Below are 26,312 nucleotides of genomic sequence, written 5' to 3' on the forward strand. Positions count from 1 at the left end.
AAAACTGACTATTAGTACTCTTTTGACCTTTTCTCCTTTTAAACACAGAATAACAGTCCATTTAGCTCTACATTTACTACCTGAGATTGTCAGAAGCATTTCTCACAGGTCCTTGTATCATGGTATCTGCTTTCCTCACATTCTCCAACTCTGCAGCCCCACAGGAGTCAGGCAAGTGTTTATGAGGAAGGCACAGAGACCCCAAAGCCCAGACCCCAGAGATATCCCCCTGGTCTTTGCCTGGCCAGGGCACACACAGCATCACAGCAGTGTTGCTGTTGGCTCCAGGACACCAAGTTACCAGAATTCTGTCTCTTCCTCCCAAGGGGAGCAGCATCTTTTTCTAACTTGTACAAAGCTGCGTCGCTGCAGCAGCTGTTTTCTGAATTATCCAAGTAATGCTCATATTTTCCCCCCTATCTGACATTCAACAGTTGCATCTTGTTATTGACTCAGATTCAAATCTTACTTTCATCTTGAAACAGTGGGGAAAATGGGGAAAAATCCAGAGAATGTGGGTACATTAAGAACATTTTTCATGCTGTTTCATTTTGCTATGGCCTGGGGTTTCTTTGTTTCACAATTCTTTGCACATTTCCTCTAACCAAAAAAAAAAAAAAAAAAAAGCTTAGAAGTGCTCAATCCATCATTTTTCTAGCACTGCTTCTTTCTTTTAGGTGGAGGAGTGATCATCAGGGGATTCTTCCAATAATTTTGAAAAACATATTAATAAAAACAGTCATTGTTCTGATATGAGTTTCCACTATTTTTGATGCTATAGTTGAAAACTTCAGGAAGGATTTTCCTTCAGATCTCAGGAAAGGACTCCTAGCTCAGGCTCCATGATTATTCTCATGGAGGCACAACCCAGGGACTCACTTGCCAGCCAGTCCCGCAAGCATGAACATAGTGGTGCATTTATTGTGCATGCAATGTCAAGTGGACAGAGCATGTACAGATGACATGAATCAGGCTGTGCACAGGTGCAGAGCTATTGCCTGACACACAGTCATGACAACTAACATGCACAGGTCTCATTGGACATAGAGATGCTGCTTGGCTGTGTGCATGTGGCTGGTCAGCTGCCATGTGCCACTGTCTTTTGGAAGTCCCAGAGAAAGAACCAGTTTCTGCTTTTTCCACGTGAACAACACTCCTTTTGGGAAAAACACAGACACCTAGGCAGCCTACCCTCAGCACTTCAGCTGCATCAGCTGTTCCTCTCTAGCTTTATCCCTGGGCTGTTACTGGAGGAGAGTGAGAGCAACCTCAACAACGGGTAGATGGAAGCCATGCAAACCTTGTTACTGTGAGAGTTACACCTGCAATGGAGGACGTTAGTCCCATCTCAACACAAGCATAACATGCTTCAGGATAGCCAGAGCTACCTCTTAGCCAATCCAGCCACACTGCACAAAAGGGAATTGGAGCTCAGTGCATTCAAGATTCCCTATGTACATTAGTTCAGGCTCCACCCAGGCACTTCCAGTTCAAACAGTGGGTTGATAGAGGAGTCATGCTCTCTGATACTTCCGGGAGGCTGCAATAATTCCCATGTAATTGCAAACTATTTTGTTATTTTCTTGTTAAAATGAACATTACGCTTTGACCCCAAGCAAACAATTGATTTCTGTCAGGAAGATTTGGACCACAGCTATGCCTAGTGAAGCCCTGAGGCCAAATATCAAAGGTGAGATGTAGCTCCATTCAAGCTAGTGAAATTAAACTGACATAGGATGAACTGATTTTCCAGTTTTAGCCAGAAGCAGTCAGGGAGAGACAATATTAGGTCTCCCGTGGTTCAGATAAGACTGGTCTGTGCTTGTACCAACTGTACATGCTTTTCTAGCTGTATCTAGAAGCAGAATGGCCATTCCCCAAGGGCAGGGACCTCTTCAGAGATGTACAATCACCTATCATTGCAATAATCTCCAATGGAGTTATGCTCAAGATTGGCTTCAGAGCATATTAGGTATAACTTTTTGATTTTCTGATGTGAATTTAGCCTGGAGTCACAAGGAAGCAAATCTGACTATCCTATCCTCTCTTTCTCTCCTTTATTTTCTGAATACATTAGCCAGTTTGTACCAATGTGACATAAAAATAGTAGTCTCAAAGCAGCAGTCACACCCATGCTGTCCCTTTGAGTGCTGTTGGCTGTACCCTCAAAGCCCAGCTCTCTGACTATTCTGTCTTAACCTTGGATCATGCTCAAAGGACTGATCATGAGTGCACCCCATTGGAAATGCCTGAGCAAACTTGGCCAAGAGGACTGCTTATTTCTTTCCAGTATGTACTCTCTACTTCACCAAATAGCTCCACACTTAAAGTCATCCTAGCCTGAGCAACTCATGTTCCCCCAAATCCTATCCCATAGAGCAGGACAGCCTCACCAGTGAACAATGGTGGGATGCGCTGCATGTCACAGACAGGCTGATGTTACTTCCATATCAGCAGCAGCATGACTGACATGATAAGATGAATTTCTCACCTGGAAACATGGAGGGATCCATCCCCATCTGCTTGTAAACGACAGCATAGAGAAGAGGGGCATCCTGATGGACCAGTACAACCACAGGGCTTCTTCTATCACTGTAGTTCTGGCTCGTACTGTTTCTCCCTTGCATAAATGAACCCTGCTCTCATGGAGCTCAGATAGCACTGGCTAGCCAAAGCATGGCACACACAGACACTCATACACGCTTGCTTTATGTTGTATAATTTTCTAATGGTTGCTGTTCCAAGTGTGTGCTTATCGCCCTCACTTTCCTACCCACTTCCAATCTGTACAGAATTGGTGATCCTGGCCACCACACTATATGGTGTGCTCCTTATGAGGGTACAAAACATCCCCTGTCCAGTGGGACCATGCTGTTCCTCCTGTTCTTGCTCACCCTTTCCCTTCCACCTCCACAGCCAAGCCCACACTGCACTGCCAGCAGTCCTTTAGGAGCCTCCCATGACCCACAGAGTTTTCCCATTCCTGAAGCAGGGGCTCAGCATCTAAGTGATACTTAGAAACATTTCAGAGCAGTGTGAGTCATCTTGGGATGGCAGAGTCCCTTATGATCCCTTGCCAACATCCTTTACAGACCAGCTCACCCACACCCAAGCATCTTTGTCCATACGAAGTCCATGTCATGGGAAGGATACACAAATGCACTGGATCTTTCTTGTAAAGAGAGCTGGCTTCTTAAGGATAGAGATACAGACTCTGGAAGCTGGCCCAGGCTGGGTGGTACAGACAGGCATGGCACCAGCCTCACGCTGAGAATGTCTCTCTGTCCTGTCCATGGTCATCATTGTCTGCCAAAGGTCAAAAGAGCCGAAATGCCACTGCCAGCTCCTTCCAGAGCAGTCCCCAGCAGGAAGGAAAAACTAAAATAGCACAGCTGTGCATCTGGATGTATCTGCAAAGGACATGGTGCTCATCTATCAATTTCTCCCGCCCAACTCTAGCAGTCTAGTGGAGAGGTAAGACTCTGGAAATGTCCAGGTGTACATAAAAAGGAAAACTAATCTTCCTCCTGCCATACTCATGATGGTAACAGATCTCAATCCACTTCAGTGCTTTCAAGATTGGCGCATTGCAGTATGACACAGCACTGGAGACACAGAAAAATAAATAAGGAACAGGAGAGAGGATTTCAGAAGCAAACAATAGCTTTGCAAGCAGCATTTATCTTCACTCTTTTATTTACAGGACAACAGGGACAATCCAAAAGAGCCCCAAAGATGTACAGTGTAGACACACACTGAGTGTTTCAGAAGTCCCTGTGAAACAAATATACATCAACAATAATAAGCAGTCTCATGCCTGACCAATCTGAAGTCCTTCTAAGATGGAGTAACAGCATCGGTGCACAAAGACAGGGCAACTGATGTCATCTACTTGGACTTGTGCAAGGCCTTTGACATGGTCCCATACCACATCCTTATCTCTAAACTGGAGAGATACGGATTTGGAGGGTGGACTATTCGATGGTTAAGGAGTTGCTTGGATGCTCACAATCAGAGGGTTGTGGTCATTGGCTCTGTGTCCAGGTGGAGGCTGGTGACAAGTGGCATCCCCAAGGGGCCTATCTTGGAACTGGCATTCTTTAACATCTTCATCAGTTACATACTCACTGGGACTGAGTGTACCCTCAGTAAGTTTGCAGGTGACACCAAGCTGAGTGGTGCAGTTGCTACAATAGAAGAGACACACACCATCCAGGGGGACCTGTGTAGGCTTGAAAAGTGGTGCCATGGGATCATAATGAGGTTCAACAAGGCCAAGTGCAAGGTGCTACACTTGGGTCCTGGCAATCCCATTTATGAGTACAGACTGGGAGAAGAACTCATGGAGAACAGCCCTGTGGAGAAAGATTTGGCAGTGTGTGCTCACAGCCCAGAAAGATGACAGTATCCTGAGCTGCACCACAAGAGAGGTGTTCCACAGGAAGAGGGAGGTGATTGTCCTCCTCTGCTCTGCCCTTGTGAGGCCCCATCTGGAGTACTGCATCCAGGCCTGGGTCCCCAGCACAAAAAAGACGTGGAACTGTCAGAACAGGTCCAGAGGAGGACACAAAGGTGCTCAGAGGGTGGAGCACCTCTCCTGTGAAGATATGATGAGGAGCTGAGGTTTAGCCTGGAGAAGGCTCCAGGGAGACCCATTGCAGCATTCCAGTACTTGAGGGAAGCTTGTAAACAGGAGAGGGACTGGCTTCTTACAGAGTCTGATAGTGGTAGAAAAAGGGGGAATGATTTAAACTAAAAGAGGGGAGATTCAGGTTAGATGCGAGGACTAAGTTTTCACTCAGAGGGCAGTGATGTGCTGGCACAACTGCCCAGAGAAGCTGTGGTGCCCCATCCCTGAAGGCGCTCAAGGCCAGGTTGGACGGGGCCCTGGGCAGCCTGAGCTGGTGGGGGGCAGCCCTGCCCATGGCAGGGGTTGAGGTGGCATGGGCTTTGAGCTCCCTTCCAAACTATGCCACTGTGATTTTATGAAAATGGGCAGGGAAGAAATTTCCAGGGAAGGAAATTAGTGGTCAAACATCAGCTTATTACTATTATACAATAGAGAACAGACACTAGGTAGAGTCCACAGAAACACTGTGCCCAGAGGAGATATTTCAATCAGAGTTCATTCAGCTACATCAACGGTCATTTTTGGAGGAGACTTGTGCAAACGATTGCATATGGCAACTAAACTCCAACAAACAAGACACACGAGTAGACATTGCAACCGCACTACCTAAAGCATTAGGATTATGATAATAAAGATGATGTGAGTCATTAGTTATGGCTCAGGTGATAGTTTCATGGAAGAGCAACCTGATTTAACTTGAGGAAGAAGCAACTCCGACAAAGTTAAAATACAATAAAAGTGAAAGAAGACGTAAGGCTATGCATCCTCAAGTTTCAACTGAAGTCATCAGAAAGAAAACCACATCTTTTCATTATTTATGTAATACTGACTACGGCGTACCCATTGAAAACTATATCGTCTACTGCTAAAATATAATATAGAATTACAGTTGCATGTAGCTATGCTGTAAATTCTATTTCTCTGTAGTACAGCTGCATCATCTAGTGGACAATGCAGAAATTGCACCAGTTTTACCCAGTATAGTTTGGGGTTCATTAAATATCCTTCCTTCTCCACTTAATATAGCTCATCACAGTGATTTCTAAAAACTAATTCCAGAATTAAAAGTATGCTCTAAAACACTCAAGAAAAATATTTTTTGCTTTACATTCTACTCCAATCTTCAACAGGCTAACACTGCCTAAATTTTGTTACAGACAGGAATACAATTGAGTTCCTTTAGCTAATTCCAGTCACTGAGCTGTGATTTCCCTTTGCACTGAAATGATAAAAATCATGACTCTCACACGGCTCAAAACCAATTGCTGTGCCAAGCTCCCCAAGAAAACGAGGTAATCCTTGTAAATCTCTTAACAACTTTACTTCATATTTACTGTCTAATCAAACTTATTATTTTGATGGGAAAATTTCCTTCAGTCTTAGCGTTCACCTTATCTGTAGTCACAGATGCACCAAGTGCAAACAGTCATTTCAAGTTATGCCCAAGTGTGGCATTTTTAAAGGAGTATTATTTACCTTCTAAGTAAGGGAGGGGCTACATACCCTGGGAGACATCACTTCTAAAAGCTCTTTCTTTGGAAATGTCATCTTTGAAATGTTTTCATAGAGCATCTAAAAGCTTTAATTATCAAAGTATGAGAGTTGATACTCCCTTATCTTGTCCTGAATAGACAGGTCTAAAGGCACTTAGCAATGATGGATGAGCTCCACACATTACAGCTGAAGAAAACTGTAAACTAGAAGCCATTCTCTGTAGAAGATCAAAGAAAACCCATGCTGTATTTACATAAATTGACACAGGAAAGATACTATCATAAGGGTTTCATGTTTATCATTTTTCAGTGACTTGAGGCTGCAGTAGATCAACTCCCCCTACCCTAAAAGTAAAAATAAAATAAGTTGTACTATTTATCTCTCACATTTTTATCACGGAATATGAAGCGTCTCTCATTGCACCAATTCAAACTCAGTGTCTACTCTGCAGTCGCACAACGCAGTCCTACTTCAGCTCTCTTTGAGAGTAATAGTGCACGAGCTGGAAGAGAATCTAGCTCATCACCATGGTCTATACTACATTTGTATTGCCAATGGCAAAAAGCTATTTATTCCCACTATTGCTGAGATTTGCAGATAGGATCTGAAATTTTTAACAAGAAGGAAATAAATCATATCTTTCCACACTAGAATCACAGTTAAATTTCTTTTTAGATTAACAGATAGCCAAAGCCAAATGTTAACAGCAAGTCACTAAAGCCACAGGATGTTTGAAGCTCAAAGGAGTTCTGAATGGAGGCTGACAGTACCTTCACTCTTTGAAAACGACTTAATGTTCTCTAAAGCAGCTGGAGAACATTCCCAGCGCAGTTCCTTCCTCAGGCACCCTACCTCATAGATTAGCTTAGGATGTCCCTTTGGTATATAGCTCTGGTTTGATTCAAAAGAAGTACCCAAGCTTTTGCTGACACCTGTAGATGTACATATAAATGCTGATTCATTACCTATGCTGTGCTGGTTTATTCATGTTAAAAATGCACTGCTATTGATGCTTTACAAAAGCGCTAGTCCCGATTTCATAATTTATTTGGGCAGGAATTTGTCTTTGACATTAAACACACATGGTTCTACTCAGAATACTTGCTAGAGTGCTTAAGGTAAAGCTGGGGGCTTACTGCTGTGTTTACATCCAAGAGACAGACAAGCAATTCAGGCTGCCTACTATCTCGCACTGCCAGATCCCCTTCCTGTAGTCCCTCAGAGAGTGTAGGAGTTACAGAAGTAGATAGAGTCCGTATTCAGACCAGCTGGTACAAATGTGTGGCCTATACTGCAATAAACTTCTGTCAAACTAGTATCCATTTTGAAAGGCATAAGAAAAAAGCCACTTATCTTCCTTAAGTACAGTACTAGCTCAGTAAAAAAATTATCTCAAAACCACCAACATAAGGGAAAAAACAAAAAAACTGGATACTCAGCTAAGTTAAGATAGCATGGCCTTACTGGCTGCAGTGAGACTGTGTAGCTTTACCATATCTGGGAATTACATCTTTTCTTAGAGAATAAAAAACATACTATGAAAACAATCTAAGAAGGCAACTAGTTCAATGCTAATCATAAAAACAGTAGAATTCGCAGCAAGATTCTCTCTAGTTTAGTACTCCTCTTCCTCCCACCTCAACAAGAGTAAGAACAGGTTAAGCATATATAATACCTAGCATACCAATACTCCCTTCAACTACTTTGCAATCCAGGAACTACCCAAGACTGAACTGCTTTCTGGGCTAGTAACTGTCAGCATCAGGTTCTCAGCTCTGCCGTCTCTTCTGCAGCCATGTTCATTGATACAGAAGGACTCTTAGGCAAGCTGATAGAGATTGCACTTGGCAGGATTAGCAGAAAAGCAGAAAGTCATCTCCTCAAGGGGGTACTTCAGTACATGACCAGTGTGTTAACTGTGGTGCCAAGTGATTTACATGAGTTAAAATCACAGTTTAAGCAAATACAAAATTAAGTTGGTATAAAGGATATAATATACATTCTTCTAGTTCCTGGAAGCACTCCAGTTCCTCTCCCAGTCAATTCACTTTGCTCTCTGCTGTGAAATACAAAGAAACCACACACTGGCAGCACCCCCACATGAATGATCCAGAAAGTGTGTGAGTACAAGAGTCTCAGCAGGCAAACAAGAGCAAAAATACCTCTTTTTCAGAATTTCCTAATCCTAGGTATAAGTTAAGAGGATGGCACCTCAAAACGAAGAACAACTTCTCTTTTCAGTGACATGGAAACCGAGTAACAACAAATGGTTACTTCACTGTTCCTCTGGTTCTTTTACATCTAAGCCAATACACTTTTCTAGATAAGGAAAAGCCTTTCTCAGAGCTCCACAGTTTGGTAAAGGAGAGTAGGGGAAAAAAAAAACAGATGTCATCAACAGCACTGGGACATAAGTGAAATGCAAGAATTCTGGGAGATGATAAATATTTTGTGTCCCAAATAGAACAAGGCAGAAAAGAATCAGCAAAGAAGACCCCTGGATTCCTCAAATCCAACCTGGTTTATACAGTAACACTCTCGTTCACAAGGAATGTTCACAAAGAAAGTCAGAAAGTGAATTTATGCTAGCTTATTTCTTAGAATTTTTCACTTGCTGCATTTTTTTCTTTAAATGATATTAGCTAGAATGCCTTTATTGCCATATATAATTTATTTAAAAAATAGATAACAGTCTTGTAGAAAATTAATCCAAATAATTACAAAAATAAACATTCTTTAAAAGCACAATTCTTTAAAAAGCCTAAAAGTATTAATGAAAAATTACAAAATATGAATCTCCACACAATGGGAAATAATTACAACACAGCAACAATTACAGAGTTTATAAAGCTTAGACATGGATCCTGCTCGGAAACACCCTTAGAAGGAAGCTTCCTTCTCCTAAACCACACAGGGACCTTGAGCTCCTTATTTAGGTTGGACTAATACTGAAAGGTAGCTCGTGAGAATATCCCCTTGAGGGCAAGATTAAAACGTTTCTCAGTGTCATCACCAGAAACGACAGAAAATAAAATGAAACGTCTGGGTGGGCTTCCAACTGATACATCCTTTCTGATCTCATTTCCAGCAGGAGGAGTCAGAACACAAACTAATGAGTTTGGAGGAAGCTCTGAGAGTAAAGGAAAAAGTTCTCATTTCCTTCAGTTCAAGAAACATGAACTGATACTGTGCAGGGAACAATTTGGCATCAGTCACAAAAGGGCTGATTGCAATCTCTGCTCTAGTCCACATTTATTGCTCCCATAATGAATTGACACCATGTGAAATACTTATTCTTGGGCACATGCACATTTCTCAGGGAAAAGATAAAGGATTAGTTCTGGGTATATACAAGTAGCTCCCTCCTTTCCCTCTCTGTCAAGTGCCAGAACTCAAAATATATGCTGAGGAATGTCTTCCTGACCCTCTGATCCATGCCTTTGCCCCACAGGCGTGGATCAGAGGGTCTGACTGCTGAAGTCCCCAGTCCTAGAGCTGCTCAAATTACCCCATAAGCTGTTTTGCTCAAAGCAATTATGATTTGGATGAAGTGCGATGAAAGCTGCCTATGTTCCTCCCTACCCTCTGGGCTAACCTTTTGTATTACTGAAGATCAGCAAAGAACAAAATAAGCCCTTGGTGCCCATGTGATCCTGTAAACTAAGCTGGGCACTTTACGATGACTTCTGTTATTCTTCGTCGCCCAGGTCCATTAAAACAGTTGAGCAAGGCACATCCATAGCAGATGAGATCCATTTGAGATCAGCTGCAGTTATCACAGCTCCAGGTGGATCAAACTGTTGTCACGTTCAAGCTGCAAAGAATCTCTGCTGATTTTTGTAATATTTTCAGATCTTCTAAGCGTAGTGCTTCTACCAAAGTCAGCTGTTTTTTGAGGTTCTCTTTGTCCCTCTTCATCTGGGAAATCTGGAGTTTACACAAATGGAATGAAATTATTCAAAATTCCAATTATTTAATATAGCACATGAACAGAAACTTTGTGGAAAGCTCACCTTCCATAGGGATCCCATGCAACTATGTCAAAATACAGGGTGTTTTTTATCTTTATGTAAAAGTTATTTTGAAAAAAGAATGAAACGATCATCATGTGGATAGGAAGCATGCCAAAAAGAAGGAGAGGAAGGGCAATGCAACGAGGCAGGTGTGCAACACCTTATGTGCCTAATGTATTTAGGTCTGCATTTTCTTTTTAGAAGTAACTTCAACAAATATATTAATGCTGTAGGTAGAGAAACGTTGAACATGATTCACTTGTTTACAGTGCTTTGTAATGTCCTGATGTTTTAGTTGTTGCTGAGTAGTGCTATACAGAGCCAAGGATGTTTCAGATTTTTAGCTTCTCATACTGTCCTGCCTTGCTGCCAGTAAGGGAGCTCGGGAGAGCACAATTAGCTGGGAGGGGAAAAGAACCAGGACAGCAGACCTAAACTGGCCAAAGAGGTATTCCATACCATATGAATTAATATAAAAAAAAACTACAGAACTGACAGCAGTGTCAGTAATCCTAGTGACAAACCCTACACCACCCCAGTGAAGTCAATTACCCCAATCACTCCATTCTCAACCCTGAAAATTATGTTCCTGTACATTTATGTTAGGGATTGAAAATATCTCAGCTACCTGGTTCTTCTAGTCAAATTACCTGCAGAAGGACATGCTGTGTCTCCTCTATTAAAAAATGGCATATCTTTCTTGTTATATTCAAAGCCTGCTGTTCATTTCTGGCTGAAATTACATCACCAAGTAGTGCTCTCCTCCAGCAAGTACTAGAAGCATAATGTTTAAACAACACATAATCACTTGCTGCATCCCACTACTGAATAATAAATACGTGGTTATATTAAGAATAACATCATTGGCATAAAGAAATGTAGGTTAACATATCTGAAAAAGGCACAGAGAAGAGACAAGCAAGATAAAGAGAAGATTTAATAATCCAGAGCAGCAATTCCAGTCCTCCAACCTTACCCTTTCAGACAAAGTAACAGTCTGCACTTGGACCAATGCTTTACTGCTTTGTCATGCTACCACCAACTTCAGCAGAACCAGTTAGGAGAACAAGCTGTACTCCTAGAGCTTATTAGCACAGCTTCTGTTAAGCTTCACTTCACATATCGACATATTTTACGGGCCTAAAATTGGTGTCACTGGGATTTATTTTTAATTCTTATAACCAACTTTTTCCACTCACCAATCAATCTCTGAAGGATAAACTCAAAACCAAAGAGTTAAATCAAAATCAAAACCAAGAGAGTAAAAGGTTTTTTGGTTTTTTTTTCCTATTAATCCTACTTAAGGCAAATTTGTCAATTGGAACAAATGATCAAAACTGCACTGACAGCTACTGGAGATGAATTTCAACAACTTTCTTAGCCCTAAAATTGCAGAAGCAGTCTGTGGAGCACATGTCAAAGAAATCAAGCAAGTTTCATCAAATCAACAGAAAAATTGCCTGCTGTCAGAATCTTAAAGAAACATCTGGTTCTTGAAATAGGAAGGGAAAACAATGGGGTGTGCATAGTGTTTAATACAAGAAAGTCAAAGATCAAAGCAACAAATAAGCATTGACTTTACAATATATTCTTTTATCTGACTTTCTTCTTTTCCCTTCTCACACAGAGTCAGTAAGATAGATACAGGAACCCAGAAAAATTGCTCCCAGTGTCTCACAGGCAGCAAAGAGCAAATAAAGGAAAACGACATGTGCACATTTTTAAAATATTGTACTGAAACTTACAATTCATCTTCTCCAAGACTTAACACCTTGAGGGCTGTAAGAAGTCTCCAAGATGGTCCATCCCATCCAAAGGTCAAGTTTCTAGAAAGTAAGAAGTGCTGAGATGCAGAAAGTACAGGGTGTGTTCTACAACCTGACAGCTTTCTTCCTGACAATTGTCAACAAGAGAAGAACACTTACTCTTCAGAACTAGAAGATTCATTGACTAACCTTACTCTGCTTCTATCCACAGTTAGAAGGAAGACAGGCTGGACACTGAAGCCTATCTGAAGCTTTGATATTGGTATTTACCAATTGCACGTTCTCTCACAAGCAGCACGCAAGCCAGTTTGCTACATAAAAATGATTTGATGGTGGATTTTGATACCAGAAGCAAAATTTGACTCCCAGAAAAAATGAATAGTAAAAAAAGAAAGCTCACACAGAAACAAAAAACTTCATATACCTACTCTAATAAATCATGATCCTTCAGAATGGAAAGTTTTGCATTTTTCTGCTTGTCCAGTGGCGGGAAATATTTTAGGAGAGTATCTGCATAAAAACAAATTTAAACATTTATGTAAATCATATGCAGAAGAAATGACAATTCTCAATTCTGAAATGAATTTCATCTGTATTTATCAATTAGCTAAAGGAGAAAAGTGCTAAATTTGGGGAAACTTTAATATAATCAAAATATATTTGGGCTCACTATTTCTCAAAAGCAATCAGCAACCTGCACAACTATATCCTTATAATGAAAAGTATGACTCAAATCAAAGTTATCAACAACTCTAAGACACCCAGTTGTGGGAAGCTCTAAATAAATGCCAATGAGAGTCACAATTTCACAAAAGGAAAATGTATGGAAAACACCTCCAATTTAAAAACTTTGATCTTTAAGTCCTATGCAGATCAAAGTGAGCTCTATTCCAGTTCTTGGAAATACACATAAATGTTTTGATAAAAAGACCACAATGCCTTAATATGCATTGTGCATAAATGTGTACACAAGCACGTGAACTTCTTCACCGTCCTTTAGCTGTCCATTTCTAACCACACCTCCTGCTGAAGAAACTCTGCTCTCTACTATTGTACCTTTCAATGTTAAGACAATCTATAAATCCAACCTGATGAGACATAAACACTGCTATGAGGGTTATCAAGGGCAACAAATCCGTATTCTAGTAGCAGTCGCTGATTGTCATGAGGTCCATAGCAGATAAATACTTCTTCATACTTCTTGCACTGTGAATGTGTCTGAATTTCATAGCTTCTTGACTGTTCATTAAATGCAGCCTTTACCTATGATTAATTAAAAACAAAAGGTTTTACTCTTGGCAGGAAGACAGCGAGAACAGGAATCTGAATTTTAATATTAAAATCCAACAGAATTAAGTACTTCTCTAATACTGCAACAATAGGGTACAAACAAGTGTTTTAGATATCTGAAAAGGCAACATATATGGACAACTGCACTCTAAAATCACTCTAAAAAATATGAGTATGAAGAATGAAAATCAAAACCTTAGGATGTGCCATCCACTCTGAAGACTTATTACAGAAACTCCAAATCTGCAAATAAAACCAGACTACTCTTGTAGTCCCAGAAATATGCTGGCACACAGAGTTCCAACCCTGTTATCAGGTGGAACTGCTCTATACACTTTCCTAAGATGACCCAGAAGCTTTAAGGCAGAGGTGAAGTAACACAAGGATTGTTGTAACACAACAGTTATCTGAGGAGTTGAAAGCATGGGAAGAGAAGGGTAGGGTTATATTTGTGAATGGGTTCTTCCTAACTGTTACCCTGGAAGCAAATTGCATCCAGTCACTGTGGGCTTTCCCTGTACCTCTCCTTTACTGAATAACAGCTTCCAGGGTATATATGAATCATGCATACTCAGCTTGCAGGTGTCCTCCAGATAGAGGATTTCTCCACTATGAGACCTCTCACTGGCCTCCAGACACTCCTAATCTATCACATAAATGCATACTTTATTGAGATAGCACGCTCATATATATATCAAGATATTAAGTGATCTATTTTCAGTCTCTTACCTGAACATTTGGACTGTGGTTTAGCAAATCTAAATATGGTGCCAATGCATAAACATCTGGCTCAAGAGAAAAGCATTCCCTCTGGGAATGTTTCATGTATATTGTTCTGGTATTAATAGTGCACCAAGCCCACTCCAGGGCACTGTGATTAAAAATAGTTGCCGTGTTCTCAGCAAACAAAGATTGCAGAGAAGAGAAAAAAGCCTTGGAAGACATGTACAACTCATGGACCGTTGTTCTTTGCTCCTGAGCTTGCTTTCTTAAAGGTTCAGGAAAAAGTTGAACTACATCTTGCTCCAAACAAACTGGGCAACTGTATGTCTTGGGTAAAACATCAAGATACGGCTTCCACAGAGATTTCTCACCAGCATGCTTCTCTGCTATTAAAAATGTGCATAGTGCTATCAAAGGAGATACAGGAGGCTTCCATCTATTAAAAAAAATAAAATAAAATAAAGCAGATATACAGAGGTGAGACAGGAAATGGAGGCAGTAGTATTTTATCTCTCTCTTAGTTCTTTAAAAGGTTATAAACAGCTTCTATTTTAAACTTCTTTGTAGTTAATCTCCATGTCCTTTTGATGATTTCAAAGGGGCTTTTGACTTAATTTTACTGAGAAACTATAAAAACTGGTTTGTGGTACAAATTTCAGGTTCACCTCTTGGGTTCTCTTTCTGTCAGCTTTTTTTTTGGCCACATAACAAATACTCAGTGTCCAGCACAGGCCGGGTTCTGCATTTTCTAAAAAGGTACATCCATGTGATTGCTTTGCAGCTTCATTTTATTCTCCTTCTCTTACTGAAGGGTATTTTGAAATTTCCAAGAAGTCACTCATAACTGATTTTTAGCTCTGAACTGGATCTAGAAACAGGATGCATTCAAGTCCGTACCATCTCTCCAAGTCTGTATTCAAATCTCACTTCCGGAACATTCTGAATGCATGAAAGTTTACAATAAATGCTCACAAATTAGGGGAAGCAGTTATGTCCTACCACCTCTTAAGATAATTCGTCTACTAATTCACAATCCAGAGGAAGGGACAGCTGAAAAGTCTTGTTTTCCTTTCTTGCCACAGAACGTCACTTTTCACTTACTTCACAATGTATTCTCCTAAAGAGCTGTTAAGGACAGTGCTGGTGGTGACTAAGCATTTTTCGGGCAGTGAAATAACCAGCTCTCCTGCCTTTGAGGACAACAAAAACAAACAAGAAAAGAATAGTAAAGGTCAGGTATAAATGGCTTATCTACTATATGATTTATAAAGAAAGATAGAGATATTTCCCAGAAAAAAGTAATTCCAGGAACCAATCAGATGTGATATTGAATTCAATGGAAACTAGTATGGTTTTATGACGGTCAAAGTCATCAAGGGAAAGAGAATGACTGGAATCAGTAGGAACTTTCACCTGAAGAAAGTCAAATGTTCACAAAGAGTTTGGTGCCTGGCTATTCAGCATCACCACTTGCTTTGTACTAAGATGTGTGAGGGCTGCTCCAAAAGTAATTCCTCCAATTTTATTATGCTGGCCCACAATCTCAGAGGTGGACATCAGTGGTAGGGCAGCTGAGGTTTGAATCTTCCCACCAATATTGTTACATTTTGTTACCATGTGACAGAGGCAGCAGAGAGGAATCTGACACAAGGGCGTCTCACATGGAAGTGCATATGAAGGAAAGCAGCATCAATGAATTCCACCATGTGGAAAAAATTGTACCTCGTGACATTTATCAATGTTTGCTGAATGTTGACAGAAACCAAACAGTGGATGTGAGCACAGTAAAGCAGTGGGCAACGTGCTTCTGCAGTGGTGTGAGTGGGTCACTTCTGCTGGTGCAGATTTTAAGGAGCACAGCACACAGGCTCTTGTTTGTTGCTAGTGAAAATGTGAAGTGGTGACTATGTTGAAAAAATATCTCTATTTTGTAGCTGAGAATTTACCAAATAGTGTTATTGTGATCTTATCCCAAGAGCAGGGAAGACTACTGCATCCAGCGCAAAAGAAGCTATGAAAGCCAGTGTCTAAAGGAGAAGGCATACAGCAGGAAAGGAGCCTGGTCCTTCTGGTTTCAGTTAGCCACTTATTGCCTTTAACAGAAACACAAGGCTGCATACTGAATCACTGTCAATGAGTACAATAAGGTTTTCAGCCAACAAGTCCTCAGCAATATCATTTTACAGATAAACTGGAACTACAATTTCTGGTATTAGGTTAGAAATTGCACTCACAACAAGGACTGCAAACACCTTGTCTGGAATTTTGAGTTTCTTTGTTATAAAAGCCATTACGTATCAATGATTCTAGAGAAGCTCTTGCATTAGAATCAATATTACTAACCTGAAGAGCTCTTGTTGTCATTAGTCCTCTTCCTGTACCTAAAGTAGGAACAAACAGGATGCTTAGAGTAAAATACAGAAGATAGTGGCAAATGGCAATAAACGAACAAGCCTCCAAGGAAAAATTCTGAAAGAACATACATATCCCTTACAAATAACAAAAAAAGCAGTAATAGATTGTTCCAGATATACATCTCATTTGTTTTTTCTCTGATGCTCTCTTTACTTTTCTACTATTTTTCAGGACCTGGTGAAAGCCCTTCCCCTGCACCCCTGCAACACTTGCTCTCCAGTTCTAGCCATTCTCACTTTCTGTTTCCCATTTTTGTCTTTAAACACATCTTTCATCACTGGTTCTTGTTATTGTTTTCAGAGTTTTAACTAAACTTTATAATTTCTCTTCCCAATATTTTTCTCTGATTCATTCTACGCTCTCTACTCTCCCTTTAATATTGCAAAAGTTTTTGAAACACTACCGGATTAAAGAGAAAAAATACAAATAAATATATTCACTGCAAACAGTAGTAAGTGAATCCAACCTCTAAAATCATTTACTTGTCTGTTTCACTAGAGCTGCTGAATTTGCAGGGAAAAGAAAGAGATAAAGAAATGATACCAAGGTTGGGTTCTAATACTGCTGATATTTAAAAGATAGTACTCTTCTTGAAAACTTTCTCTTAGCACTTAAGGATTATCTTTATACAAGAAACAGTAAACAGTTCATATTAAATGACATTCACATGCATTTGCAGAAAGTCCTTCAGAGGACTAAGGGTAAGGGGCTTTTTCCCAATGCTAGCCATGTGTGAGATTCAAAACAGAAGTAGGAACCCAATATTCCTATAAGAATCAGATGTAAGTACCATCAGTAAATCATTAAAACATTACCCCAGAACTGCGCTGGTCTTAAACTACTGTCTCCAAATCCTCTGTCTTTGAGCCACTTCTTAAGTTTAATGTATTCCAGTTTGTGACTGCAGTTGACTAAAAATGAAAAGGGGATAAGTGCTATAATATCTCATTTTAAAACAAAACAAAAAACATTGACTGTACATTCAGAAAAAACTGTATTTTGGACTTCTTAGTGTGGTATAATAGAATAGCAAGTAAGGCTCTCCTTGAACTAGTTTTCTAAGCTGTGGGCCTCTGGGTACTGGGAGCACTCAGAACTATAGGATATATTCAACATACTCAAGGGGCAAAGAATGTGAGAAGGTGGCTATGCTTTCCACTACTCAGAAAACAAAGCTCACAATATTCACCATCCTCTGACTGGAACTGTAAACTAACACACACAGAAACTGATGTTTACAAATGTTATTTTCAAAGCACAAAGGTGTTCGTGAAACCATAAGGTGATACTTAGACAACTGATTATGTTATTATTTAGCATTACTTCCTGGGATAGTACCTCCATACATAAATCTCTGCAAGTGTTTTCTTCTTCTCTTTCGACTTGTCCGGCCTCTGCTTTTCTTCATACTAAAAAACCGCTTTTTCCGTATTTAGACTGTCTGAATTAAAATATATATATATATTAAGAATGTGTAATGACCTTTTCAAGCACTGCATGTTTCCTTACATAGAATCAAAGAACCATTAAGGTTGGAAAAGACTGCTAAGACCACCCAGTGCAACCACCAACCCATCCACTCCCCCCCCCCCCCCCCCCACACACCCACTGCCCACGTCCCTCAGTGCCACATCCACACGGCTCCTGAACACCTCACGGACGGTGACTGCACCACCTCCCTGGGCAGCCTGTGCCACTGCCTCACTGCTCTTGCTGAGAAGAAATGTTTCCTAATATTATCCTGAATCTCATAGGCACAACTCGAGACCCATATTGCTTGTCCTGTCACTGTTACCTGGGAGAAGAGGCTGAACCCCACCTCACCACAACTTCCTTTGAAATGGCTGCACAGAGCAATGAGGTCTCCTCTGAACCTCCTTTTCTTCAGACGGAGCAATCCCTACAAGTCTAAAGCAAAGCCATAAATGAACATGGGTGATGGGGGTGAGGGGAGAGGAGAAGCCCATATCTGCAGCATCATCTGGGCCAAGGCATATCCATAACAGTATACAGGAAATGGGACTTATAAACACAGAACTAAAACTGTTTTCACATAGCAAATGTATTACAATTAGAGAAGACAGCATAAATTGCCTCTGTGGCTTCTCTGAAAGTAATAAAATCAACAGAATCGTGGCACCTGATCACACAGAGAGCACCACCAAGAACCCCAGTACCACAGGGCGCAGCAACACCGCATGTTCGACAGCCGTACTGCATCGTCCTGTCTGGCTACGACTACGGAATCCCATTTCCCTCCAGCTCCCGATTCCGTCCAGAGAGACACAGCATAGACGGTCACACGATACCCACCAGGCAAAGAGGAGGAAGAAACCTCCACAGCCGCTGCCGAGTCCGACCCGACCCGCCCTAGCCGCCGCGGGAGGCGGGGCCGCCCGCCGCCATTTTAAGTGCGCCCGCCTTCCCCTACGTTGTGTGTGGTTGCTGTTGGTCGGTCGGCTCGTAGCGGCGCTGAACTGAGGCGTGGGGGAAGGTGCGTGGTACTGGAGGTGGGTTGGGGAGGGCTGTAGCCCCTCGGGCACGCCCCAGCGGGGTTCTCTGGGTTTTGCAGCAGTGTGGTCTGTTCCTTTGGCCCGCGGGGTGGGTAGCAGCCCTGGGGTGGTTGTGGGGTGGCTAGCAGTCGGTTGTCCGGCGGGTCTTGGGGGCTGGCTTAAGTTTTTTCCCTAAGACATGCCGGCTCAGTGTTGGCTACGAGTCTGTTTGGAAGGGAAAAGTGAGCGGGCTCAGTTCCTCACCCTTTACTGAGCCCTTGTTTATCAGCTTGGATTGCCTCAGTGCTTGCACTGAACCAGCTGCCTGTCCTCACGAGAAAGAGATAGTCTTCCTGTGAGGGGGATGTGCCCAGGTCCCTCCTATCAGCAGCTAACATAACGCTACAGAGCAGTTACTCAGTGACGAGGCTGGTTGGGTGTTCTGTAAAACATTGCCACCTAATGCAGTTCTTTGCCAAAGCCTCGTGCTACTTTAGTAAATTAGTGGACACTTACAACATGGACTTGCATAACTCAAAGAGGAATTCTGAATAGAATTTCTAAGGGGAAAAAAAACAAACAAAACACCCACCTGGTTCATCTGTAGATATACATTTCCACCCTTCTAGGTGTAAAACTTCGCCTGACTGCTCATGGCAGGGTGTGAAATTAGATGGTCTTTAAGGCCCGTTCCAACCCAAGCCACTCAATGATTCCCTGAAACTTTCCTCCTTGCCATTTGCAGTGACTGTTGCTTTGGCATCCATCCAGAGGAGACAATGTCCAGTGTGCCTGTGGCTGTGGTGACCGGCTCCAACAAAGGGATTGGATTCTCAATTGTGCGAGATATGTGCAAGCAGTTCAAGGGGGATGTGTACCTTACTGCCCGAGACCCTGGCCGTGGTCAGGAAGCAGTGGCAAAGCTCCAGGAGGAAGGGCTGCATCCACTCTTCCACCAGCTGGATATTGATGATCTGCAAAGCATTAGAGCCTTGCGGGACTTCCTAAAGGAGAAGTATGGAGGTCTGAATGTGTTAGTTAACAATGCAGGGATTGCTTTTAAAGGTAGGAATTGGGCTGTTTGGGGTAGTTGTTAGTCATGCGTGGTATAAAGTTATGTGGCAAAGTACAGTGTATGCAGCAAGGATTTCATAAATCTATTTTATATGGAACTTCTGGGCTGTTTTTTGGCTGAGTAAGCTGCCTATTACCCCAGGCATGATAAGAAGGTAGTGTGAAATGACTCTTCATCTAGCACTTATTGTGTTAACTGTGTGTAAGGGTGCTTCCCTGGAGTATTTTATTTGCATCACATACAAAACATGAAAGTACTCAGGTATATGGTTGGGTTTGTTGCTGCAATGCTTTTGAGTTCCATCAGGCTCATGGGAGCCCATTATCTGCGTGAATGTCAGCCATGTTCTTCTGGGATATTGTTTTCTCTCTTCTGCAAGCTTCATACTTTACTCTGTGCGTTACCTGCTCAAAGGTTCAGGGTGGTTAAAGAGATCCTTCGGGTGTTTTTGTTTTCGTTATTTAACTTTCTCAGGCCAGTTGATCACCAATAGAACGGTTAACCTAAATCTAGCTGTGTTGAGCAGGAGTTAAATCCTTTCATCTCCTGGGGGGTAGAAAAGTAGTGGAAGTGAGGAAGGCACAGCAGTTGTAGGGTAGCAGAGTGTATTCTATTTGTAGTATGAAAAATCATTGAAAATCAAGTTAGCTCCAGATGGAACAGGTCATGAGCATGACTACTAGTTCATTTCTCTGCCAGTACAGACTTGCTCATTCTGTGTCTTCTGGACTTTTTAAAAAAAAAAAACTCTTTGCCTGATCTCTAGCTAAGACATGTTATGCTATTCAAGCACAGCATAAGTGTTCATTCACCTGCTCACAGTGTGAGTTAAGGCAGCCCGTCAGGTAGTGTGGATAAAACCTCACTTGCTGCTCATGTAGTCCAGTCAGCTGCCATATTTTGTTTGGTTCTCTGCACGATAATAGAATGGCTTGGATTGAAGTGAACCTCAAAGCTCAACCAGACTCAACGCCCTGCCAAAGGCAGGACTGCCTCCCAGCAGCTCCGGCTCACCAGGGCCCCGTTCAACCTGGCCTTGAACATGCCCAGGAATGGGGCATCCATGGCTTTTTCAGGCAGCCCGTGCCAGTGCTTCACTGCTCTCTCAGTGAAAACTTCCCCTGACATCTAATCTAAATCTCCCTTTGTTTGTATTAATCATCAGCCCAATAGAGGGCAGCTGTTACTATAAATGAGTGCATCCCAAGTTGTGGACAAATAGGTGCTAAAGTCTTACAGCAGTGGTCTCAATCCAATCATGCAAAGACTTTGCAGGTACTCAGAACAACATTTCTTTAACTCATAATGAGATCCTTAGCTCAGCCTGCTGGTGTTAGTGGGTTTGAACTAGACTGGGCTGTAACTTAAGTGCAGTGTGTGTTGTTGCTGATTTCAGAGCAGCTTGGCCTTCACCAGCTTGACAGCACTGTAGCAAGATTTGCTATAGCTCATGTGGGGTATCTTAAAATCATTGTTGTGCACTCACTTAACAGATAAATCATAGACTCATTTAGGTTGGAAAAAATCCTTAAGGTCATGAAGTCCAACCATGACCAAGGCCACCACTAAACCATGTCCCTAAGTGCCATGTCCACAAGTAGGTAAAAAAGGCATGAGCAATGAAGTTTCTGTTGCTTTCCTTGTAACATCATAGATTTTTCTGTTCAGAAGTTGTTTCCAGTTGCTCTGCCTTGACTTCATGCTTACAACTTACAGTGAGCCAACAGTAGGTCATATGGTTAAGAATTGTGGTAGAAGAACTGTTTATAACTGCTGTTAAGTTCTAGTATAGAGGGTTTAACACCTGTGTAATCGCTGTGATGCCTATCTCATATTTTGGCATTTGTACTGAAGCTTGGCTTGTTAGGTTTTTGCTTACATCCCAGAATTTATGCTTTCTTTATTGTAGTACTGTTATTGCAGTTAAGGATTAATCACTTAATTGCTTTTGTTCTATGCTACACATAGTCTGAAGTCCATAGGCCACTGAAAAATGTCCCTTTATGAAATGAATATGTACTCATGACCAGCATTCTGGGTGAGCTTCTGTGAAAGCAGTGAACTGCTGCTGCTTCCCTTTGAAATTTACATAGGTCTGGGCTCTGGAGGCAAGAGAAGACCTACTTCATCTGTATAGGTGGCCTTTATTATTGCTGAGATTGAGCCTGTAGCAGATCAGGAGGAGTACTGACACTTCAGCGTATTTTCCTGCAAAGTAGAGGTTGCATAGCATATAGCTTACTGATAAGCCAGGTTGTCAGCTGACAGTATGTCCTACCCTACCTTTGGTGGCAGGCTTTCAGTTCTGTCTGAAATTGCAGCCTTAAGTGCAGTTCTGTGGTCTGCTTAAGACTATGTATGTCAGTTTCCAGCTCTTTGCTAACTGTTATTTCCCATTCTTTTACTTCTGTCAGCAAAGATCTGTCAGCTCAGGGGAATTATTTATGACACTTGTATTTATCAGAAGAAGGTTGCTTGGTGTTTTTGTTTTGTTTTTTTTTTTTTTTTTTGGACTGCATCAAATGTTATCCTTCTGTTCTTATAGAATCTTGTATAATGTGTCTTGCTGTTCTGACCAAGTCCTGGGTGAGAACCCAAAAGACATGATGACAAATGAGTTAGGCTGTGGAAGCTGTTGTCTGCCCTAGTTTTTGAATCTGAATGCTGTTAAGGGGTGGTAGTTAAACTGCTGCATCTTCAATGTCAGTACCCTAGATTCAGGATCTCCTTCCCTTTTGATTGTCCCTTTCCCCTGTGTCCTCCCCACATACAACAATGGACTGGTTGGGCAGCCATAAGAGAAACTTCTGGGGTTTTCTGTTCATGCAGTAACTTCCTTTCAACAGTAGTATAATTCTGACTTATTCTTTCTGTTTTTTTCCTCCCCTCCTTTGCTACCACCATTTAAAAAAAGTTAATGACAGTACTCCATTTGCTGTCCAAGCAGAGGTTACACTTAAGACAAACTTTTTTGGAACCAGGAATATTTGCACAGAATTGTTGCCTCTTATGAAGCCCTATGGTAAGTATAACATAACAAGTAGAGAAATAGTTTTGTATGAATCTTGGTGCTTATGACAGGATTTTGCTATTTAATGTCTTAAAACACACTGCCCAACGAGGAACTATATTTGTTGTCTGAATTGTTATGAACTAGCAAGAAAAAAGAAGGAAATGAGCAACTTTGGTACAGATGAGTGAATTACTGATTCATCTGACTCATTCCTGTGTACTGAAATGCTAGGAGAGAAAAAGCTTGCTGCAGTTTTGCATGCTGGGGTTTGTATTCTGGAAATAAGCTGATAGTGCCAGTGCGTTAGTGACTAGATTGCTTTTGTTGAATTCTGCATTATTCTGGCATTTGGGCTGCATTCTAAAAGCTGTAGCAAAACCAGGAATATTTTTCACTTCAACATCTGGCTGCCATTATTGATAAAATCACCTTCTATTCTGAGTATGCCTACAGATTGTAAAGGGCTATTTCCTGGAAGCATTCCTGAAATCCAGTGTTGAGTTTTTGCAGATTCACACTTTATTTTTTTGTAATGAAACTCACTACAAACACTGAACATAAAGTGAACCCTGATCAGTTGTGTTCACATAAAATATTTTACAGGTGTTTGTTTCAGTGAACACACAGCTGTAAGCAGACTTGAATTTGCGGTTTATTTAGTATGTACAAATATAACCAGTCTTTATTCTCTTTTTAACAGGTAGAGTGGTGAATGTCTCTAGCATGCAAAGTATCTCAGCTCTGGCAGGCTGTAGCCAAGAATTGCAGAAGAAGTTCCGCAGCGACACAATCACTGAGGATGAGTTAGTGGAGCTCATGACGAAGTTTGTGGAAGATACTAAGAAAAGCGTGCATGCGAAAGAAGGTTGGCCAAATACTGCTTATGGGGTATCCAAAATTGGTGTCACAGTCTTGTCCAGGATTCAAGCCCGGATGTTAAATGAGAAAAGAAAAGATGACCACATCCTTCTTAATGCCTGCTGTCCTGGATGGGTGAGAACAGACATGGCAGGTCCAAAGGCCCCTAAATCACCAGAGGAAGGAGCTGAGACACCTGTTTACTTAGCCCTTCTGCCTTCTGATGCTGATGGTCCTCACGGCCAGTTTGTTAGTGACAAAACTGTTCGAGCCTGGTAAACTTAACATCTGTGGACCCTTGCAAGTGGTAAACATGGCTGTGAGTTAACATGTGCCTTGGTAGGGATATACACATCTAGATCAGTCTTGCCCTGGCCACTTTAGCACTGGGTCTTTTGTCTTTGTAGCAAGGGCTGCAGTTACTGAGTTCCCTAACATTTTGTCTGTACTATGGTACTTTCAGGGGTGTCTGTTGGCTTGCTTGCAGCATTGATTGGGTAGCCTGACTTCTGATTTCTGGAGTGTTGCAACCTAGTTAACATGAGTTGATTTGGTATTGCCCCAGTACAGATGTGCCTGACCTTGTTTTACAAGAGTTCAGTTTTCGTGAAATCATTGGCAACCCTTCTTTTTTTCCCCACGTAAGAGAGCCTACATATCTCTGTGAAATGGGGCTTATATGAGGAGACAGATGCCTTGTGCTTCCTCTGTGCAGTGGATCTTTTTGGGGGACCATAGTTGCTTCTTAAGATTGTATGGGATTTCTTCAACAGAGAGAGGGTTTTTTTTTTTTTTTTTTTTCAGTGCTGCAGTCTAACTAGTTTGGGTTGGGAGGAGCTTATCAGATTCAAACTGAATCACTGTTGTATAGAGATTGCTTATTGTTATAGAACAGAATTCAGTGGAAACAAAAACAGCAATGATGTACCACTAATAGGGAAAAATTACCTAGTTGGTTTTATTAATATGTATGAAATGTGATTACTTACAGACTTATACAAGTGGCTTATTCTGGTATGAATACTAAAAATCTATGTTTGAGTCTATTTTTTGTATCCAAGTCTAATGCAAGTATGTGATGTTTGGAATATGCAGAGACAAAATAAACTATAGAACTGGTGTAGCAAACATCCGAACTTCTGCAGGACTTCAGTTTCATTTATTGCACAACCTGAAGTTTTTATACTAAGAACTCACACTAAATGCTGTAATGGGATGGAAAGTACCACGATAATAGTGAGGTAGCAAAGTCTCTGGGTACAGCAAATGAGAATGAGCCCACTTGCAGCAGCTGCTAACACAGAAATGAAAGAAAAGAGCTGTTTACCTTTGAGAAGGCCTCAGATAAGCAGGAATCTCCAGAGAGATCCTCTTGCCTCCACTACCAACACTTAAATGAGGTCTGGGAAAGGATGGATCCGGCTTCACCCCTTCTGGTTACTGAGGTACACTGTATGCAACTCAAATCCCCTGGGTGGACACTGTCTTCCCACCGGGTGCTCTATCACTGGTTCTGGCTGTGACTTCGTGTTTCTGCTACAAATGCCCTCTGTGTAGTGGAAAAAAATGAACTAAGAATATAGTTGTCGCAGTTTTCTTCTTTTTTTTTTCTTAAAAAAAAAAAAGTCCTTCAAGTAAAATGGCAAGTAGAGGAAGCAGTAATATGGAGAATGTTGTTGTTTTAATAGTTAGTCATTGTGTTTCCAATGCTTAACTTGGAAAGGCAGAGCCACAAGGCAGCCTATGGGTAGGTTGAGGTAACTGGTTGCTGCTGGTAGGAGTGAGGTGGGTTTTAGTCACACTCAGGCACTAACCTCTTAACCTTTTCCATGATGTCTTGGTTTCAGATAGCATGACAGCCATGGCTAGTCTCAAAGACCCTGCCTGTTCCATGTTTCCTGCAGGGCAGGACTGAAGATGCAGGAAGAGGATACCTCCCTCTTCAATGCTGAGAGACTGAAAGAGCTGTGGAAAATTACAGGTCTCATTTAGTCATGAAAAAAATGTAATAGTCATGTTAATTCTTAATCAGGAGTCAGCAAGGCAATGGCAAAATGGCTTAGCCAGCTGAGTTTTACATTGGCTTTCTGTGGTGGTTTGTGTTCAGGGAAGTCTTAAGTAACGAGACACTGAGCACAGTATGTGTTGTTTTGGTAGTCACTTAACAGCACAGAACAAAGCTGAGAGTATTAATCTTACAGATACAGTAGTTATTGGTTTGGGTTTTTCTTATTAATGTGGAAGTGTTGCTATGAGTTAAGCTCCAGATCTCATAAAAGAGGATGAGTGTTGCCTCCTGAAGTTATTATGCTGATATATTCTCTATGAAGAAAAAACATCTGAGGCCTGGTGCTTAATGGCAACAGATCACTGACAATATGCTTGTTAAAAGGAGAAAAAAGAAAAAGTTGCTTATGTATTCTGTGTAGCAGCTATAGGCTGCCTACAGCATCATAGCTCCAGTGGCCGTTCTGCTAGTACCATGACTCACATTCTAATGTGCAACAGAAAGGACCGTGGTTTTCCTATGTTCTTCGGCTGTC

The 26,312-nt window shown here is 41.4% G+C and overlaps 2 protein-coding genes across 4 annotated transcripts; one reads left to right on the top strand and one right to left on the bottom strand.

Moving 5' to 3' along the window:
* Positions 1–8,616: 8,616 nt before the first annotated feature.
* On the bottom strand, positions 8,617–18,631 carry SETD4 (SET domain containing 4). Of its 2 annotated transcripts, XM_048960267.1 has the most exons (12): positions 18,472–18,631; positions 18,133–18,239; positions 17,670–17,775; positions 17,147–17,242; positions 16,260–16,297; positions 15,018–15,106; positions 13,923–14,352; positions 12,992–13,166; positions 12,332–12,413; positions 11,883–11,963; positions 10,788–10,911; positions 8,617–10,051 (listed from the first exon to the last, which is right to left on the bottom strand). In XM_048960267.1, the coding sequence occupies exons 3-12, from the start codon at positions 17,737–17,739 to the stop codon at positions 9,917–9,919; spliced, it is 1,320 nt and encodes a 439-aa protein (XP_048816224.1). In that variant the 5' UTR covers positions 17,740–17,775; positions 18,133–18,239; positions 18,472–18,631; the 3' UTR covers positions 8,617–9,916. The 2 variants fall into 2 exon arrangements, with proteins under 2 accessions (XP_048816224.1, XP_048816234.1); XM_048960277.1 differs by lacking the exons at positions 18,133–18,239; positions 18,472–18,631 and having other exon boundaries at positions 17,670–17,901.
* An 80-nt stretch (positions 18,632–18,711) lies between these two features.
* Positions 18,712–24,905, top strand: LOC125700062 (carbonyl reductase [NADPH] 1-like). Of its 2 annotated transcripts, none has more exons than XM_048960291.1 (4): positions 18,712–18,825; positions 19,569–19,888; positions 22,813–22,920; positions 23,612–24,905. In XM_048960291.1, exons 2-4 carry the CDS (start codon positions 19,603–19,605, stop codon positions 24,046–24,048), a joined length of 831 nt encoding a protein of 276 aa, XP_048816248.1. In that variant the 5' UTR covers positions 18,712–18,825; positions 19,569–19,602; the 3' UTR covers positions 24,049–24,905. The 2 variants fall into 2 exon arrangements, with proteins under 2 accessions (XP_048816248.1, XP_048816256.1); XM_048960299.1 differs by having other exon boundaries at positions 18,731–18,841.
* Positions 24,906–26,312: the final 1,407 nt, after the last annotated feature.

This window comes from Lagopus muta, chromosome 1 (assembly GCF_023343835.1).
Source record: "Lagopus muta isolate bLagMut1 chromosome 1, bLagMut1 primary, whole genome shotgun sequence".
Taxonomy (NCBI): Eukaryota; Metazoa; Chordata; class Aves; order Galliformes; family Phasianidae; genus Lagopus; species Lagopus muta.

Excerpts from the sequence above, each read along its gene's own strand:
- SETD4 (XM_048960267.1), bottom strand. The coding sequence starts at position 17,739 with ATGAAGAAAAGCAGAGGCCGGACAAGTCGAAAGAGAAGAAGAAAACAC. Across the intron at positions 15,107-16,259 it reads TGACAACAAGAGCTCTTCAG|GCAGGAGAGCTGGTTATTTC; the intron begins GTTAGTAATATT and ends TTGTCCTCAAAG. Across the intron at positions 10,912-11,882 it reads AGTCTTGGAGAAGATGAATT|TACTTGCTGGAGGAGAGCAC; the intron begins GTAAGTTTCAGT and ends TTATGCTTCTAG.
- LOC125700062 (XM_048960291.1), top strand. The coding sequence starts at position 19,603 with ATGTCCAGTGTGCCTGTGGCTGTGGTGACCGGCTCCAACAAAGGGATT. Across the intron at positions 19,889-22,812 it reads TGCAGGGATTGCTTTTAAAG|TTAATGACAGTACTCCATTT; the intron begins GTAGGAATTGGG and ends ATTTAAAAAAAG. Across the intron at positions 22,921-23,611 it reads GCCTCTTATGAAGCCCTATG|GTAGAGTGGTGAATGTCTCT; the intron begins GTAAGTATAACA and ends TCTTTTTAACAG.